The following is a 19,136-nucleotide window of genomic DNA, read 5'->3' as shown; positions in this document are numbered from 1 at the left end:
ATTATGACTCGTACCATTGCCCTGCCTTTTCTCCGTACCTCTGCACATTGTTCCTATTCAAATAATCATCCAATGCCTCTTCATTGCCTCAATTGAACCTGCCTCCACCATACTTCCAGGCAGTGCATTCCAGACCCATACCACTAATGAACTTTTCACAAAAGAATAAAACATTAAATAAACAAGAAAAGATGAACTATATTGCACACACAACTATACCTTTACAGATATATACAGATTTGTAAGGATAACACAAGTTACAAACACTATCTTATACTTTAATGTTCACAGTAAATACACAGTCTATGTACACCTATAGTGACCTGTGCTCAGGCACACCACACACTGCAACCAAATGACAGATGTCGCCCAAACCTGATGCTATGGATATCTCCTCAACTCTCCCCAGACACCTGTCACACCGTGAGCCAAATGTCTCACTGAATTCTGTCTTTCACACAAGGATTTCCAATCTCCACTCTCCAAGACTTCACCTTGGGATCTTCTCCCAAACCCACACTTTACCTCAGACGCCTTCCGCAAGGGTTCATCTCCAAGGTTTTGAACTCTCCTTCCAATGTTTCTCTCCCTGGGTCATCACATGCATTCAAGCTGTCTTCCATGCACTCTCTTACCAACTCAGCCAAACACAGTATCACTGCTTCACCTGCCCACAGCAAAGAGTTACAGGCCTTCAGTTTTCTCTTTGGACCTTTTTGCCTCTTGCAAGCTGTTCTCACTTTAAATCTGCTTTCTGCAGTTTTTGTCTCTTTAAATCTGAAGTTTGTAGGCTTTCTGTCTGCTCCTCACTCTTAACTTCATTAACAGGACCTTTTCCAGGTTCCTCGCTTTTCCTTTGACTGGAGGTTTTGCAATGGGACTTTCCCCTGTTTCCATCACACTGTTTTGGGACCTTTTGGTTCTTTTGGGAAATCTTCAGTTTCCTCTCCCAGTGCCCAGTCTCTCTGGGGTCTTGGCTTCAAACTGAACTTAAAACTGATGTTTGTTTTAGTTTTTCTGTGTGTCTGTGGGAGGGACCTGCCTCTCTGGATACCTGTTGCGAGGCAACGGCCCAATTATTCTGCTCCTGTTTGTTTAACCTCACTGCAAGAGTCATGAAAAGCCTCTATAGAATTACAGGCATCTTTTTAAAGTGAAACTAAAACTCAATTTGACCTTTCTTAACACATAAATACAGAAATACAAATCAAACAAACTTTAAAGCTAAAACTCATTCCTAACACCTACAAACACCAATATAACTTACTTAGACTTTCTCTATTTCGTAACACATGGAAAAATCAACAGGGAACTATAGGCTCCCCAAGCTCATGAGTAATTCAAAAAAGATGCAAGGCTTGAACATATTCCTTCTGTTGGCAGAGAATGGGTCCCTGCATGTGAATGTATGTTGCTTCTAACACATATAAATGAGCCACATTACAAACTTGACTGATTATCTTAAATTGCTTTTTGGCGTAGCTATCAGCACATGCAGGATTGTTCATCAAGTGCAGCCCAATTGCAGAATCACATCTAAAAGTAGATGTTATGGTTTGGGTTTTGCGAGCGCAGGCTGGTTGAGTATGGCCTGTACTCTGCCTATTACAAACAAGCGAAGGACCATGCTGTTTGATTTGATCAGCCAGTCGCTGGGAGGTACAGTCTACGTACCCAGCATCGCATCGGCACTGAAATTCATACACAACATTGCTGAATTGTGTGGTAGGCAGAAAGTCTTTTCTAATAATAATATATATAAATTATATATATCAATATTTAAACGAAAACATTAAATGCCAGCTCTCCAGCCAACAGAAACCTATAGTGAAGTTTGAAGGGTTAGAAAAATGTCACAATAGATATATTCTAGGGTTATATGGAATAGTTCAGTGAAAAAAGAGAAATGGAAGAAGAATTAACATGTTCACATTGTCATTTAAAATTCTTTTTTATAATTTGTTATGTGATTTATGACATTTCAGTAGGTTTATATCTGTAAACTTAGAATCATGGAAATCATGTCAGAGGAGGTCACTGAACGAACAAGTCTGTGTTAAAAGCAAAAAACTGTGGATGCTGGAAGCCAAAACAAAAAAAGAAACAGAAATACCTGGAAAAACTCAGCAGGTCTGGCAGCATCGGCGGAGGAGAGCACAGTTGACGTTTCGAGTCCCCATGACCCTTCAACAAAACTAAGTAAAAATAGGAAAGGGGTGAAATATAAGCTGGTTTTGGAGGGAGGTGGGGGGTCTGTTGGGACAAGCAGCCAGTAATAGGTGGTGTTAACCAAAAGATGTCACAGACAAAAGAACAAAGAGGTGTTGAAGGTGGTGATATTATCTAAAGGAATGTGCTAATTAAGAGTAGAGAGCAAGACAGACAAGGTACAGAGAGCTCTAATGGGGGTGGGGGAATACTAAAAGGTAGAGATAAACAATGGGTGGAAATACATTTAAAAATAATGGAAATAGGTGGGAAAAGAAAAATCTATATAAATTATTGGAAAAAAACAAAAAGGAGGGGAGGAAACGGAAAGGCGGTAGGGATGGAGGAGGGAGTTCAAGATCTAAAGTTGTTGAATTCAATATTCAGTTCGGAAGGCTGTAAAGTGCCTAGTCAGAAGATGAGGTGCTGTTCCTCCAGTTTGCGTTGAGCTTCACTGGAACAATGCAGCAAGCCAAGGAGAGACATGTGGGCAAGAGAGCAGGGTGGAGTGTTGAAATGGCAAGCGACAGGGAGGACTGGACAATGCTGGCGGACAGACCGGTGTTCTGAAAAGTGGTCATCCAGTCTGCGTTTGGTCTCTCCAATGTAAAGGAAACCGCTTGGGAGCTAAGAATGCAGTAGACTAAGTTGAGGGAAGTGAAAGTGAAAAGCTGCTTCACATGAAAGGAGTGTTTGGGCCCTTGGATGGTGAGGAGAGAGTAAGTGAAGGGGCAGGTGTTGCATCTTCTGCAGTTGCATGGGAAGGTGCAGTGGGAGGGGGTTGGGGAGTAGGGGGTGATGGAGGAGTGGACCAGGGTGTCACGGAGGGAACGATCCCTATGGAATGCCGCCGGAGGGGTGAAGGGAAGATGTGTTTGGTGGTGGCATCATGCTGGAGTTGGCAGAAATGGCGGCAGATGATCCTTTGAATGCAGAGGCTGGTGGGGTGATGTGAGGACAAGGGGGACCCTACATGTTTCTGGGAGGGAGGAGATGGCATGAGGGCAGAGTCTGTGTAATCTCTTCCACTGGAGGTAGCTACTCAAATCACATTTTATCCACCTCCTCCTGGACCTCTTCAACTTCTTCCTGTTCAAATACTTACTAATTTTTTTTTTAAATTATTTTATCGTTTCTCCTTCAATAGCCATTTCTGGTCAGGCATTCTTTGTTTTAATGACCCCGCTGTGATAATATTTCTTTTAACTTTTCTCCTTGTTCCTTGAGTGTTAGCCTTCAATCTATGATCCTTGTGATCAATTCACCAAATAAGGCAAACAGTCTACTCATTTTCTCAAAACCTCCCACAATTTGAAGACCTCTATTATAGCTCAAGTTCAATTTTGGAGCCTTTCTTCATAGAATCTTACAGCAGAGAAGAAGGCCATTCAGCCCAACATGCCTTTGCTATCTGTTTGGAAGTGCTAAACAATTCGTATCACTCCCCCACTCTTTCCCCATAGCAATGAATTTTTTCCCTTTCAAGTATATATCCAATTCATGACTACAGCCTCTCATTCCTGGTAACAGTCTAGTGAATTTTGCTAAACATTTTCTATGACTCTCAAATCCTTCCTATAATGGGGTGCCCACAAATGCACACATTAGCCCAGCTGCAGCTTAACCAACATTTTGTACAAATTCAGTATAATTTCTTTGCTTTAAAAATGAGAATTTTATTTGCCTTCTTTGTGGTCTTTTCAACCTGCAATCCCAGCTTTAAAGATCTATGTACCCTCAAAGAAAAAGGACTTGTATTTTTAAGGTGTCCTTCACAACCACGGGACCCAAAGGCGCATTATAACTAATGAAGTATTTCTGAAGGGGTCATGGTTGTAAAACCACCAATCTGCCAACTCCACTAACCTCTCTGTAGCTTCATGCATTCTTGCTTAGTTCACCATTTCAATAATTTGAGACTATCAGGGTCCAAATTGCACATCGCTGTGCCTATTATGCCTATTGGGAAACTAGTGCAGCAATTATGAATTTAGAAGTGTGACAGTCCATTGCCTGACCTACACAGGCACGGGCTTTGTGGGGTGGTGAAGAGAGCAATGCTGAATTGGTCAAGATGTACTTAGGCAACCCAGAATGCCAGAGAAGCCAACCGGTCTACTCCTTCACATTAACTGTCGAGGCTTTCAATTTCTCTTTGAATCTGGACTAAGTGACCCAAAGTTACCACCACTGAATATATCATAACATTCACTGAGATTTTATGCTGCTTTCCTGCTCTGTTAGAAACATCAACATTTAATATCTTTACAGAGCATTATGAAGGAGCAAAGCAAAGACTGCCTTTTGGCACTTGACCACATTCATTGCTTAGTTGGAAATCAGAATGAATGTTCTCTGCTAGATGTCACTGTTCACACCAACTGCATATTCAACAGGTAAATTAGCAAAGGTTGGCAGATTTCTATCAATGTAGTGGTTTGTGAGTAGTAAAGCAGGTTATTGTTACAGGTGAATTGAGATTGGCTGAGCTTTTGCCCTTACCACCAACAAATTAATTTTCTATGATGAACACACATTCCACACTCAGCATGTTAATTAATGGTTCATGATGGTTAACAAACAACATTCTCTCTCCCACATTTAAAATTTCAGCTGCCCAACATAGTGCCAGGTAATTCAATGACAATGCCGTTTGAATTGTCTTATTTATTGTTCGTAAGTTAATGACATCATGCTGGAACCCCTCCTCACTGCAAATGATGAAGATGTCACAACTGTTCATTTCATGTGACTGAAACTATGATATTTTGTGACAGATTTTTTCTCTATACTGACTACTGTTGTTACATTTCTGATGGATTTTTTTTTTAAAAAATGAACATGTAAGATGTTACTGACTTAATAAAATTAGAGCTGTTTCAAACCTATCTGGATTTTCCATTGAATTCAACATTAATATCTTAATTTACAATATGCATAGAGACATATTTATCAGGGGTAACACACAACACATAGGCAGATTGACAGGAACATCTCACAACTGCTTTAATCACAAGAGAAATTATGACATTTTGATTATTTGATCTGCAAAATATGGAACATCTATAGAGTATGCGTTATCTTTCAACAAAACTGTTCATTACATGCAACACCCATGAACAATTCACAAAGAGCTTAGTACAATAAAATTGTATTAAATCCTACTAAGCTCCTCCATGCTTTATTGTATATCTTTATAAACAACTACTTGGCAGCAACAATCAACAACATTCAGAGACTGGAGCCTCTAACCACACAGCCAGAAACATGAGTACAGTAGTAAAGACTTTCAAAGCTAATGTTTTATAACAGATACAATTTAAATACAGAGGGGTGCAGCATGCCTGAGTCAGGTGGTGCGCATACCTCCCCTGCCAGGGCAAGCCAGCCTGAGGATCACCCAAACTTGATCCACTGGTCTCTTTGTTTCATCTCGGGTGAGTGGCAGGTGATCAATCAGGGCAGCAGTGACTACGGAGCCAGGGTAAGGTGAGGCACTCCTGCTCCTCCTGGCTACATTTATCTACCTTTCTGGTAACGACCACTTGCTAGGTCACATCCACTCCAACCGTTCCTGAAGGAAGCAGGTCCACTGCTTGGTCCTCAGAGCAGCCCAATCTAACAGAGGTATCATAAAGCAGGTGCCAAGCCCTTTGCATCTGCTAATGAATAGCCTCACACCTATTTTAGACAGCTGTCCCAAACATATGAAAAAAGGTCCAACCAATATCTGGTCCAACTTCCTTGGAATACACTTTCTCAATGAGACAAAATATAACAAACATGAGAGTCAAATTCGTACAGGCAAACTTAATAAGAAAGCTTCTCAATGCAGAGTAAACCACGCTATAAGGTAGCGAATGATCACAAGTGTCATCTGGAGAACTACAGTTAACATTGCACTGGTCTGCATCAATTATGTACATATTTTGCTTCCGCTTGTAACAATTGTTTTTCCATTTCTGTCTTTTATACTTCCACTTTAACCCAATGCACTTTAAATGTGTCCCTTCAGCTAGCAGAATGAATAACAGGCTGGAGGCTTAGTGCTGAGTGACTCCACAGGTCAGCTGGCAGGAACTGCATTTCCCATCCGTATCCGTGCGACCTCGTTTCCCGGTTGAAGACTGATTATATCTCTCACATGAATAGTTGGCAGGTGAGGATGTCGACCTCTACTGAGACTTAACCACAAGAAACAGTTCCAACAACCAACATATTTAAAGTTATTAGTGTTCTATCAAGTTGAAATAGAATTTTAAATTAGATCAGAATACACTCACCCTGTCAGACACTATGAATTAGTAATTGGAAGTACATTGTACAATGGTATAGCTGAAAAATACACTACATATTGATATCACCTTTGATGTAAGCAGGTTAAGGAAAAACAAAAAAGCAAGCATAACCAACCATTCAAACACCCGCTTCTGTAAACAGCATGAAATATTTATCAAACATGATACTCTGTTGGTGCCCTCTTTCCCACTCATAAAATAAAAGGATTTGCAAGAGGAATCATGCATGAGCACAGGTATGGAAATTATAACTGTTTCATTAAGACGTGTACTCATTGAATCTACATAGCAATTACTGAGACTCTCAAGAGGTTTTGTTACAACAGAAAGCCATGCTATTTTTGTTTGTCTTTTTTTACAAGCATCTTGTAGCGGCCCTCTAAAAATTCATACAGGATAATCTAATGGTTCAAGCATGATGGGAACAGAATGTTTCTTCTCTCCATTCAAAAAGGGGGTCTGGTCAATAAGCTGATCAGTTTGGCTCATTTGTAATCCTCACACCTTGGAATGAGATGCATATAGCTGCAAGCCACACATTAAGACTTGTTATGATCCTAGACCAGACCCCCAAAGTTTTGGCATGATCCAGTTAGGGACCAGTAACTTTCTGTTTCAAAGTTTGAAATCCAAGACATTTGCTAAGAGAAAAAAGGCACAAGATTCCATGGTTTTTGGACAAATGAAATAAACTTTACAACAAAGGTCAGAAAGATAAAACAATTTACAATATCTATCTTAAACTCTATAACATTCAGGGTTAATATGAGGAATATGTGAAATAATAGGCAAATAGTGGTTGAACACACTACACTGCACAATAAATAGCAAATGCAACAAAGACAGATCCCAAGAATTTCTCAGCAACCCACCCAGGAGTCAGTAAACACTGTGAGTCAACCAATCTCATTGAAACTCTGTCTCTCTCACAAGGGATTCCAGTCTTCACCTGCGAAAATCTAGCCTTGGAAGTCTCTTCAAAGGTCGCTCCAACTCAGACTGCATTAACGACAGTACACCTTGCAGGGTTTCATTCTCGTCTCCCTAGACTCCATTCCCCTGGGTTCCCGAGCCTGCACTCCAGCACCAACTCACAAGCACAACTTCAGCTCTTCGGCTGCACTGAGCAGAACACTACTGCTCCAAAGGGGTAGCTTCCCCCCGCAACGGTCCACAGCACAGAATCACCAACGTTCTGCTGCCTCCTTCATTCACCAGGGCTTCTCCTGAGCCCTCCCTACTTAAAGTTTGCAAACCACAGTCCCTCTTCCTCTTGGAGCCTCTTTCTCTGCACCTCTCTGTTTTTTTTAAATGGATCTCTCCCTGTTCCCTCTCCTAATCTCCTGTCTGGGACTCCACTTGGGTCTCTCCCTGTCTCCTGTCTGGGACTCTTTTCTAATATGGTGCCCCAGTCCTGGGTCACATGATCAGGGTTTTCATGCTGTTTTTTATATCACGTGGGCGCCCTGAGAAGTCCAAACACTATGCTGCGCACATGCAGCCCGGTCCCAATCCCTGCATGTGTAGAAACTCCAGAGGCCTGTCTGGACTTGGACTTCCTGGCTCCCTTGCTCAACAATAAGGTAAGTCAGATCTTGTAACAAACTCAAGCACGTAATCTAACCATGTTTAGCATGGAGGGAGATGCAGTCCTCTGGGTAAAATGTTAAGTTGAAGTCCCATCCGACTGTCTGAATGCTTCAAGTGGAAGTTAATGATCTATAACTCTACTCAGGAAAGAACAGCAAGTTCTCCTACTGTCCTAGCAAACATTCTCATCTCAATCATTAATTTCCTTGCTGCTTGTGTATAAAAAGGGCTGCCATGCCCAACTGTACCACACGAGGACATTTCAAAGTAATTCACAGTACTGGCAAGGTTCAAATCCATTCTTTGGTTTAGTCATGCATACAAGCCCAACAACCAAATTGGCAAGAATCCACTTTTATTTTTAAACAATAAGTTTACATATTTTCCCTGAGATTCTGAAGGCACCATTGCACTGCCAACTTTGAAGTGTAAGTTGCAGGGTCAGCCAATCTATGCATGTGGTGGAATGCAGGTCTGTCTAAATACAATTCAAGACATCTCAGACATGCTGGGGAAGGGTGAAAACCTGGGTATTTTTTTCTTTATTCTTTCATGGGATGTAGACATCACTGGCAAGGCCGGAATTTGTTGTCCATCCCTAATTTCCCTTGAACTGCCTGGCATACTCGGCAGTTTAGAGTCAACCACATTGTTGGGGATCTGGAGTCACATGACCAGACCAGGTAAGGTCAGGTTTCCTTCCCTAAAAGGCAATGGTGAACAAATGGGTTTTTACACCATCGGTAAAAGTGTCATGTACTAAGACTAGACTTCAGTTCCAGATTATATTAATTGAATGTAAATTTCACCAGCTCCTATAAGGGGATTTGAACCCTAGACTGGATTGAAACCCCTAGAGCATGAAACTGGGCCTCTGGATTACTAGCCTAATGACAATACCACTACGCCACCGTCTCCCCAAAGGAAGGATGGGGAAATATTTAGGCCATAAATGTCAAAAAGGAGTGCTGGGTAAACTATAAGATACCTTAAGAGGAGGGTGGGAGTGGGATCAAATCATAAAGGGCTGTGGTGAGGCAGAGGAGAAGCAGCAACAAAGAGGAATGAGAAAATACCATGTGCAGCAGCAGGATAAAACACTTCAAAGAAGCAATGACAGAACAAGTAGAAGCAACTAACCTAAGCAACAAAGATGGCAGCCAGATCCAGGGAACAAACTTCCAGGAAATGCCATCTTCATGAATTTCATGATTCATTGTCTTTGAGGTAGAGGTTTAATGACCTCACCAGAACAATCAAGGTAACCAACTGCTCCCCCACCTTTTCCTGCAGTCTCTTTACATGTGTGGAGATCTTTCATCCATTCCTCTCATGGTACCAGAGGTTAAGGTGTGACCTGGCATCAAGAAACAGATGCTCCATAGAAGTCACCTCCTTCTCGACAGCCTACATACTACCAGCACTCTGTCACTGTGATATAAGGGTCAATTCTTAGATGTTGTTGTTCTCCTTTGATGCAGTTTTATCTTACACACATCTTATTTTCGTCCTCATGCTCCTGTTCTCCCTTCATTATTGGGCTTACGTGGAGAGCCCATAGTGAACACCATGGTAAGAGCTCCTTCACTTATCCACTTTTCTATAAGCTTAACTTAAGTCAGGTGCCATTCTGGTGTGGATGCCATAATTTATGAGACAGCTGCATTAACCCTCATTACCCTGTCATATGTAAACATCGTCCAGTTTGGGCTTGGGGGCCCTTCTATCGGCAGTCAATTCTAAATCAGGTGTTAACTCTGGCTTTGCAGCCCCTGTCTCCAGAATACACCTCTTTTGCAGCATCAAAAAAAATCTAAATTTAAGCTGTAAAAAAGAACCAATATGGGGAATCTCCTCCTGCCTGGAAGCAATTTAAAATATAATCAAAACAGAGATGTAATATTTAAAACCAAGCAAGTATCATTTGTGGATCTTTTCAACATTACTTCGTTGATGACAAGTTAGCATTCCTAGACGTATATGGTAGAGCTTTGTTAAACAGTTCCTGGTGTGGGGACCTCAGTAGCAGTAAGTGCAGAAGCAAAGGTAGGACTGTAACATGGTAGCCCTGATTTTCTAACTCCAACTCACCATTCACTCCCATCATTTCACAATGGGATTTTCTGTGCCATTAGCATTTCAGCTGGGTCTGACAACAAACAACTGTTTCTGTCCAGTACCTTACCTGCTCCAAACAATTAGCAGTAGTCTTGTGTGTTGCAGTTTGTTTAGAATCTAAAGCCTGTTGTAGCTTTCCAAGAAGCTGGTTTATTTGTTGCTCCTTTTCATATAGTTGGGTCGTCAAGGAAAGATTCCTTTGATGGTGCCCAGCCTCACTGGATTTTAATGCATCATAACGCATGCTCAGCTCACTGTAGTGCTGACATAAAAATATATATCATCAGTATAGAATTGACACAGAGCGAATGCTCACATAGAAACAGTAAAAAAAAATACAAGATAATTCCATGCAGGGGGGAAATTGCCAGCACCTGACAAAGTCTTTTTCATTCTTAATATACCACAAGGACAGGTCAAGACAAGAGCACAGAAACATTGCTGGAGATAGAGAGAACAGAGCCCTTTTTTGGGATAAATAATCAATGGGAGTACACATAAAATAAACTTGCAATTATATAGTGCTTGTTATGACCACCAGATATCTAACCCTAACCCACCCATCAGAAACTGAAAGATCAGGTGCAACACTTCCTTCTTCCTTAACTGAGGTTTTCCACCCACAGTGATTGTCAGGGCCCTCAACCGTGTCCGGCCCATCTCCCGCGCATCCGCCCTCACACCTTCCTCTCCCTCCCAGAAACATGATAGGGTCCCCCTTGTCCTCACTTATCACCCCACCAGCTTCCGCATTCAAAGGATCATCCTCCGCCATGTCCGCCAACTCCAGCATGATGCCACTACCAAACACATCTTCCCTTCACCCACCCCGGCGGCATTCCGCAAGGATCGGTCCCTCCGGGACACCCTGGTCCACTCCTCCATCACCCCCTACACCTCAACCCCCTCCCACGGCACCTTCCCATGCAACCACAGAAGGTGCAACACCTGCCCCTTTACTTCCCCTCTCCTTACCGTCCAAGGGCCCAAACTCTCCTTTCAAGTAAAGCAGCATTTCACTTGCACTTCCCTCAATTTAGTCTACTGCATTCATTGCTCCCAATGGAGTTTCCTCTACAATGGAGAGACCAAACGCAGACTGGGTGACCACTTTGCAGAACATCTTCGTTCTGCCCGCAAGCATTACCCAGACCTCCCTGTCGCTTGCCATTTCAACACTCCACCCTGCTCTAATGCCCACATGTCCGTCCTTGGCTTGCTGCATTGTTCCCGTGAAGCTCAATGCAAACTGGAGGAATAGCACCTCATCTTCCGACTAGGCACTTTACAGCCTTCCGGACTGAATATTGAGTTCAACAATTTTAGATCATGAACTCTCTCCTCCATCCCTACCCCCTTTCCGATTTCCCCCACGCCCCCTTTTTCTTCCAATAATTTATACAGATTTTTCTTTTCCCACCTATTTCCATTATTTTTAAATGTATTTCCTTTCCATTGTTTTATCTCTACCTTTTAGCTTTTTTTGATTCCTTCACCCCACCCCACCCCCCTAGGGCTATCTGTGCCTTGCTTGTCCTGCTTTCTAGCCATAATTATCACATTCCTTAGATAATATCACCACTTTCAACACCTCTTTGTCCTTTTGTCTGTGACATCTTTTGGTTATCTCCACCTATCACTGGCCCTCTATCCAGCTCTACCTGTTCCACCCACCCTTATATTTCACCTCTCTTCTATTTTTACTTAGTTCTGTTGAAGGGTCATTCGGACTCGAAACATTAACTGTGTTCCTCTTCACAGATGCTGCCAGACCTGCTGAATGTTTCCAGGTAATTTTGTTTTTGTTTCGGGTGCAAAATTAGTTTTACACCTAGCTCAATTTTAATCACCATTAAAGTCACTGTGACAATAAAGTTGACTGAAGGGAAAACAATGAAACAAAATATATAACATGCAAGTACATTTTCTGATACTCGGAGAAAAAGAATTAAAGTTTTGTAGTTGAAGCCTACGTTTTATACAATGATAATACAATATCAGAATATTTTAATGTGAGTTCCCTCCACATGTTTCCCTAGAAACATCACCCCAGTTTAGTCTGTTCCTATAGTGCATGGAGAATCCTGCAAATAAAAACCTGCCAATGCCTGGATGATTGAATCTTTTGCTTCAGGCAATTTTGGAAACTTTTAGAAAAGTTGGAGAGAAGGTTAATACATACTTCTGTTCATCTCTCTCTCTCTCTGGTAAACCACTACACAGTACCATTGACCTTTTTAAAGAGGTATAAACAATGTTACGTCACCTCTCAAAAAACATGCCGAAGTTCAACTCCTCAGTCTAATCTCAAATAAATGTTGATGTAATTTAAGATTATTAAATAGCTGACTTAAGTGTTTATTTTATAAATAAATACTATTTTTACAAAAATATCAGTTCAGGAGTTTAATTATCTTATTTTATAAACAGATTAGGGTAAATTTACAATTAATTGAATAGAATAAAAACCAGGCAGGTCCTACAACAAGCCACTCTACACAATTAACCACCAAGCCATGAAAATGAAAATCTATCACATGGTTTGCTGAAAGTAACTTGTAATTTTAAACTTTTTCAAATTTGCTTTACTTACAAGAATTGGATCACTTACCTTTTGATAAGTCTTAGTCTCCGAGGCATGAGCATCCTCCTGATTTCTCAGCACCTTCTGTGTATCCAGGTTGAGGGCCTGTAGCTGCTGGATGACTTCAGCTTGCTGGGCTGCGTGTTCAATGCTTTCTTTGTACAGACACTGTCGGTCTTGCAACTCCTTCCTGTATAATATATTTGTAAAGAAAATATAAATGAAACTACTGACAATTGCAGAAGACACAGAACTGTTAAGTACGGTGATGGCCAATCTGAAATTCAACAATCTGAGTTCTTGGCATCAGCGTTATCAGCCAGATTGGAAAACAATCCATCCTGAATCATTCTTTGCTACCATGTCAATTAATTTTCTTTCATAAATCTCAAAACAATGGACCCAGAATTGATCTTATTACTCGAATCTTTGAAAATCATCTTTATATGCGTAAAATTTTAGGTAGCCATTGAAATAATCTAATATTGCTCCTTATAGGTGAAAGAAGTCGTAGGAAACCATTAATTCTTTTTAGTATGGTACGTTTTGCAGGTCATTAGAGGATAAGAAAACTTTTGATGTGTCCAACGGCATATTCACTTAAAATACCAATCAAAAGCAGCTACTGCAAAGTAAAATTACAATATCTTCAAATCAATTTCACGGTCCCTAAAAAGCAATCAAGAATATATCCAAGAATGCTTATGCGTTGGAGTGGCTCGAGTCCCCTACAATATATTGACAGTTTATCTTAATGTATGAAGACTGCATTTCTATACTTTGGATTCTTCTCTCTTGTTTATACGTTTTCTATGCTGTATCTAAATACCTGTTTTCACTTCATGAGGTGATATAAACTTGTAGTTAACATACTCAACCATGTTAGCATAATCTCACAAAAATAGAAAAATAAATTTCCTTCACATAAAACAAAGCTAAAAAGAGAAACATTGCTTTAAAAATTGCTTTTAAGTATTTTTCACTACAGGAAATAATACTGATGAATCATGGGGTACGGTAGCATAATAGTTATGTTACTAGATGATTAATCCAGACGTCAGGGCTAATAACCCAAAGACATGACTCCTGGGGAATTTAAACTAACTAATTAAATAAATCTAGAAATAAAACCAAGTATTAGTAATGGTCATCATGAAACTACTGGGTTGCTGTAAAAACACATCTAATTCACCAATGTTCTTCATTGAAATAAATTTGCCTTCCTTACCCCATTAGAGTATACATGACCCTAGACCCACAGCAATGGCTGACTCAATTGCCCTCTGAAATGGCCTTAGTAAGTCACTCAGTTGCATTTAAGGCAGCGGCTCATCACCACCTTCTCAAAGGGAATTAGGAATGGGCAACAGCTGTTGGCCGTGCCAGAGATGCCCACATCCTGTGAATGAACATGAAACATTAATAAGTGGGTTTTAACCATTTATCCTGTAAGAATAAGCTTTTCTGCAACATTTTATGTTATTTTGCTCATTCATCAGTAAATCTGAATTTAGGGAAAGGTGCTGCTCAAGGCAGCTTAAAAAAATTATAACCAATATTTCCCTGAATAATTCTTAGGGTGGGATTTTCCGCACCCCGCCCACCACCAGGATCTTCCGGTCCCGCCACAAGTTAATGGACTTCTGGCCGGGGCTCTGCCTCACCCCCGGCGGGTCTCACCCACGACGGGACCAGGAAATCCCAGCCTTAGTCTTACCATTAAGCTCAGAGAACCAAGAAGGCCATAAAACCTTTAAAAATTATACAAAAAACAAGTGCTTGAAACCTGAGTGCATTCTGGAAAATTTAAAAGCTGACCAGGATACTTTAAAATATAACTTTGTATTACAGATATTTAATCTCATTGCTGCTGGGAATGTTTAATAAGCAGCTAATAAAAGTGCTCTGAGCTGTTGTACATCCTTTTTTTGTGACTACACAGAAATTTAATCACCACGTCGGCCTCAACTGGATAAAGCCCAACATGGCTGTTGGCCTTGCTTCTCATGTGTTCAGTAACTTCGAAAATATTTCAGTCAACCACCCAAATCTCATTCAGACATCCTTTCATCTTAATCTCGCATCTTTTCAAAACTGGAAATGATGGGACAGCGTCCAAGATAGCAACTAGCACACTTCCATGTTATATGACTTTCTTCTGGTAATCATAAAATTTTTGAAACCACCAAATCAAATTTTATGAGTATTTACACCTCATTCTCAAACTGGGTCTGATTGGTAAAATCAAAGCCATCTGCTAGTAGCACACTGATGTTTTTAACTGCAATACATGAGATCATAAGAGGGGCAAGAGTCAGCCATTCAGCCCATGGAGTCTGCTCCACCATTCAATAAGATCCACTTTCCCGCCTGTTCCCCATAACCCTTAAGTCGCTTGCCAATGCCATTGAAATCATTAAACTGATCAACAGCGAATTCAGTGCATGGTTTTATAACATCAAGATTAGAAATCTATTGGAAATAGAATATGATTAACTAAATCAAAATTATCCATGTGGTTTAGTCCATTGGTGTGCAACACGCCAAATGTTTGAAGATCACAATTAAAATAGAGGTGGTGGGGGGGGGGGGTGGCGGTGCAGGGAGGTGGCTCACACATTAATTCCTTATGTCAATCAGAAGCACAGTAAAGGCCTGATGCTTTCCCAAGATAAGAACAAGACAATACAGTAACAAGACAGAATCCATTCAAGGGTAAGAGATGTAATAGAGAAAAGAGAGCAAAGGGCTCAGCTACAAATCATTTGTGTTGGACCAACCAACATGAGGAAAACGCATCACAGACTATGAAGAAAGAACTCAGAAAGCAATTGCATCAGGGTACAATCCCATGCACTAGCTAGTACAGGAATAACCAGATTTATTTAACAAATATATTGTTAAAAACATACGAATAGAGGAAAAGGGTTTAGACTCCAAAGGGGGAGAAACTGCAACAACAGATTAATCAACTGGAGAAAGTCCTGGATAGATTGGGAAGCTGAGGCGGTCATATAATGTAGGTCAGTGCAGATTCAGGAGATTGACAAAACAGGATCTTGGGATTTTCAGCCAGGGGAATAGAACACAAGCATCAAGGATTGATTATGTACCGAGCACAGGGTGTGTCAGTCCCACCTTAGGTACTGTATACAACTCTTGTCACCATATTGAGAGTAAGATATCCAGGTATTGGAGACAGTACACTAAAAGTCACCAAAATTGATAGCTGCGACCAAGCACCCAGGTTTATGAGGGGAAGCTGAGTACCTTTACACTGCAGAAGAGAAATGTCATGGTACTCAACTGTGCTCCAATGCTGTGGTGGATTTGCAGAAGGGTACCAGCTGAAAACTGGTGAGCTTTTATCACCTTGCAATTAAGGGGGCGGAGGTTAATGCCTGTAGAATGCTTAACATGTCGAGTGCAGGTATGCAGCAATGATTCTGATGCTGACACTGAGTCCCCGGATCTTGCTCTGACCCAAGACAGCAGCAGAGTGTCAAACCATCCGCTCTACAATGTGTTCCTCATAGGGAGTAATGCAGGAGGTGCTTATATGGTGCTGTTCCATGGGCATTGGGCACAAGTGATTCAATCTTGTTGCAGGAGAAAATCAGGTTAAGGGAAATATTGGTGAAAAAAAAGAGACATGCTGTCGACATTTTTTGACTTGCAATCTTCAGGACAGATGCAAGAATGTCAAATTTCAAAGGGAGCAACAATTAATACTGCATGAAAAAAGGGGTGCTGATTGACAAGTTGGCTCTGATTGGCTGAGACGTTGCCAGGACAAATGCACGCTGGTGCGAAGGTTCCGTCCATACAGACCTAGAAGTCTATGCATTTCCTGCTTGAGGAGTTTGAGAATGACTCTCACTGACATTGTCAGGTCTCCTATTATTCTTCCTTTCAATGCCCTTGTTCTTTGTTCAGAATTCTGTGCCAGAAGCCCCAATGGTCACACTCATGAAAAGTGGGAGCAAAACCAAAATGAGCCACGCAGCGTATTTATCAAACAGCGGCCCAAGTAAGCCAGACACATTCCCAGTTTTAGCCAAACCTGGCTTTTTAAAGACTGCATTCGAATTGCCAAGAATTTAAGGAAAAAACATTTCCATTGGCAGGAAGGCTGGTAGCTATTTGACAAAAGAGCCAAAGGAGAGATTAAGACCTTTTTAAAAAAATACAGTGTATGATTATGATCCAGAATGTGATGCCTGAAAGTAGATACCACGGTAGATTCTGAGCAGGCTCAAAGGGCTGAATATCTATTGCTCCTAAGTCACATGTATGTTCCTATGTTGTTCCAAATTTCAAACAGAAGCTGACAAAATACTAAAGAAAAAAAATTGCAGGGTTATGGGGAAAAAGCAGGGTAGTGGGACGAAATAATTAACTAATCGGACTAATTCAAAGAGCCAGCTTAGGCACGATAGACCAAATGACCTCCTGCTGTGCTTACTTTTATTTATTCTTTCATGGAATGTGGACATCGCTGGCAAGGCATTTGTTGCCCATCCCTAACTGCTCTTGAACAGAATGGCAGTTAAGAGGCCAGACCAGGTAGGGACAGCAAATTTCATTCCCTAAAGGACACCAGTGAACCAGATGGGTTTTTCCAACAATTGACAATGGTTTCATGGTCACTCTTACTGAGGTTAACTTTTCATTCCAGATTTTATTAATTGAATTTAAATTCCACCAGCTTCCGTGGCAGGATTTGAACCCATGTCCTCAGAGCATTAGTCTGGACCTCTGGATTACTAGTCCAGTGCTATTACCACTACATAACCATCTCAATGCTGTGCATTGTTAGATTTAACAATAGTAATGCATAAAATTTAAAGCCAAATGAAACAAATATATGTAAAATATAGGCCACTGTGATCAATTTTGGTCTGCTCAAAAAGTGGTTCAATGAGGCTTTAGAAAGGATGCAGAGAACAGCCACTGGGCTAATGCCAGTATAAAGTATCTTAGTTATCAAGATAGGCTAAGAGTTGAAACTCTACATCTTAGAGAAATTTACACTTGGGAATGACATGATTGAAGTTTATAAAATGAAGGGAATAGATTGTGTCAAGTTGACAATTTGTTCCAACTAAATAGGTTAGGAAAGACCTATTTAGGTCAAACATACCATTACACAGGGGCAGAACTAGGTTGGATATTGAATGGTTCCTCTTTGCCCAGAGAATAGGGGGTCTCTGGAACAGGCTGCCGATGGACGCCGATGCGCTAAATTCCTTCAAATTAGAGATGGGTCTGTTTCTGCCTTGGGTGACAATCCCCCTAACAAAAAGGTAGGCGCTGTGAGGAATTCAGGGCTAGAGTGGTCTCCTGGACTAGTTCTGATCGTCAGAGGCTCAAAAGGGAATTTTGCAGGTTTCTTTCCCCAACATTGTTTTGGGATTTTAATCTATATTTTTGCCTCTCCTCGGAGTGGAGAGTTCTGGGTAGGGTAAAGAGTCCATGTTTTGATGCACAAGGTATCACGATTACATGGGACAGACTGGATGGACCAGAAGGTCTTTACCTATCCATCATTTTTCATACATTTTACAAATAACACTAACGTTGTAGAAAAAATAATTCTCTAACTCTCAGCAATGTTGTGGAAGATGTTTTTGGATTTAAAAAATATACTTGTGAAGCCATGGATCTTTCATTAACTTGTGCAATAAATTCAAATGCTCTGGTGAATTTGATAAACTCCAACAATGGGCAAACCATTCATGCCTCTAGACTACAAAAGCACTCCAGTAACCATCAGAAGCAACACTGGCCCAAACTAAGAAAAATGGCACAGGAGAAACAATCATAGCTTTAAAAATACAAATTTCTCAATTTTTATTTTCTTTGATTCCAATCATGTGCTTAAAAGACAGGGATATTCCAAACAATAAATAAATGTATTAATGGAATAAAAGGATTACAGTCAAGACTGTTTATTTGATAAAAAATAGGGAGCCACTGGCATCGTGATATTATCACTGGGCTAGTAATCCAGAGACCCAGGGTAATGCTCTGGAATAAAAAAATCTGGAATTAAAAAGCTGACCATTGCCGAATGTCGTAAAAACCCATCGGATTCACTAATATCCTTTAGGGAAGGAAATCTGCTGTCCTTACTTGGTCTGGCCTACATGTGACTCCAGACCTACAGCAATGTGGTTGACTCTTAAATGTCCTCTGAGCAAGGGCAATTAGGGATGGGCAATAAATGCTGGTTTAACCAGCAACACCTACATCCCATGAATGAATAAATTTTAAAAATATATTATTACTTGAGTAGTGCAACGCATCACAAAGTCAATGACGATTTTGTGCATTGC

The 19,136-nt window shown here is 40.8% G+C and overlaps 1 protein-coding gene across 1 annotated transcript in view; it reads right to left on the bottom strand.

Annotated features, from left to right (window-relative positions):
- cntln (centlein, centrosomal protein) overlaps positions 1 to 19,136 on the bottom strand; it is a 391,318-nt gene that overhangs the window by 271,874 nt on the left and 100,308 nt on the right. The window contains exons 8-9 of the mRNA XM_041185504.1: positions 12,826 to 12,988; positions 10,282 to 10,476 (exon numbers count right to left, since the gene is read on the bottom strand). Coding sequence (XP_041041438.1) covers positions 10,282 to 10,476; positions 12,826 to 12,988 — 358 coding nt within the window. The remainder of the gene's footprint in view (positions 1 to 10,281; positions 10,477 to 12,825; positions 12,989 to 19,136) is intronic.

Source organism: Carcharodon carcharias, chromosome 4 (genome assembly GCF_017639515.1).
Source record: "Carcharodon carcharias isolate sCarCar2 chromosome 4, sCarCar2.pri, whole genome shotgun sequence".
In the NCBI taxonomy this organism is placed as follows: Eukaryota; Metazoa; Chordata; class Chondrichthyes; order Lamniformes; family Lamnidae; genus Carcharodon; species Carcharodon carcharias.
The sequence above is the reverse complement of the archived record's forward strand: the minus strand, read 5'-3'. Positions and strand labels throughout refer to the sequence as shown.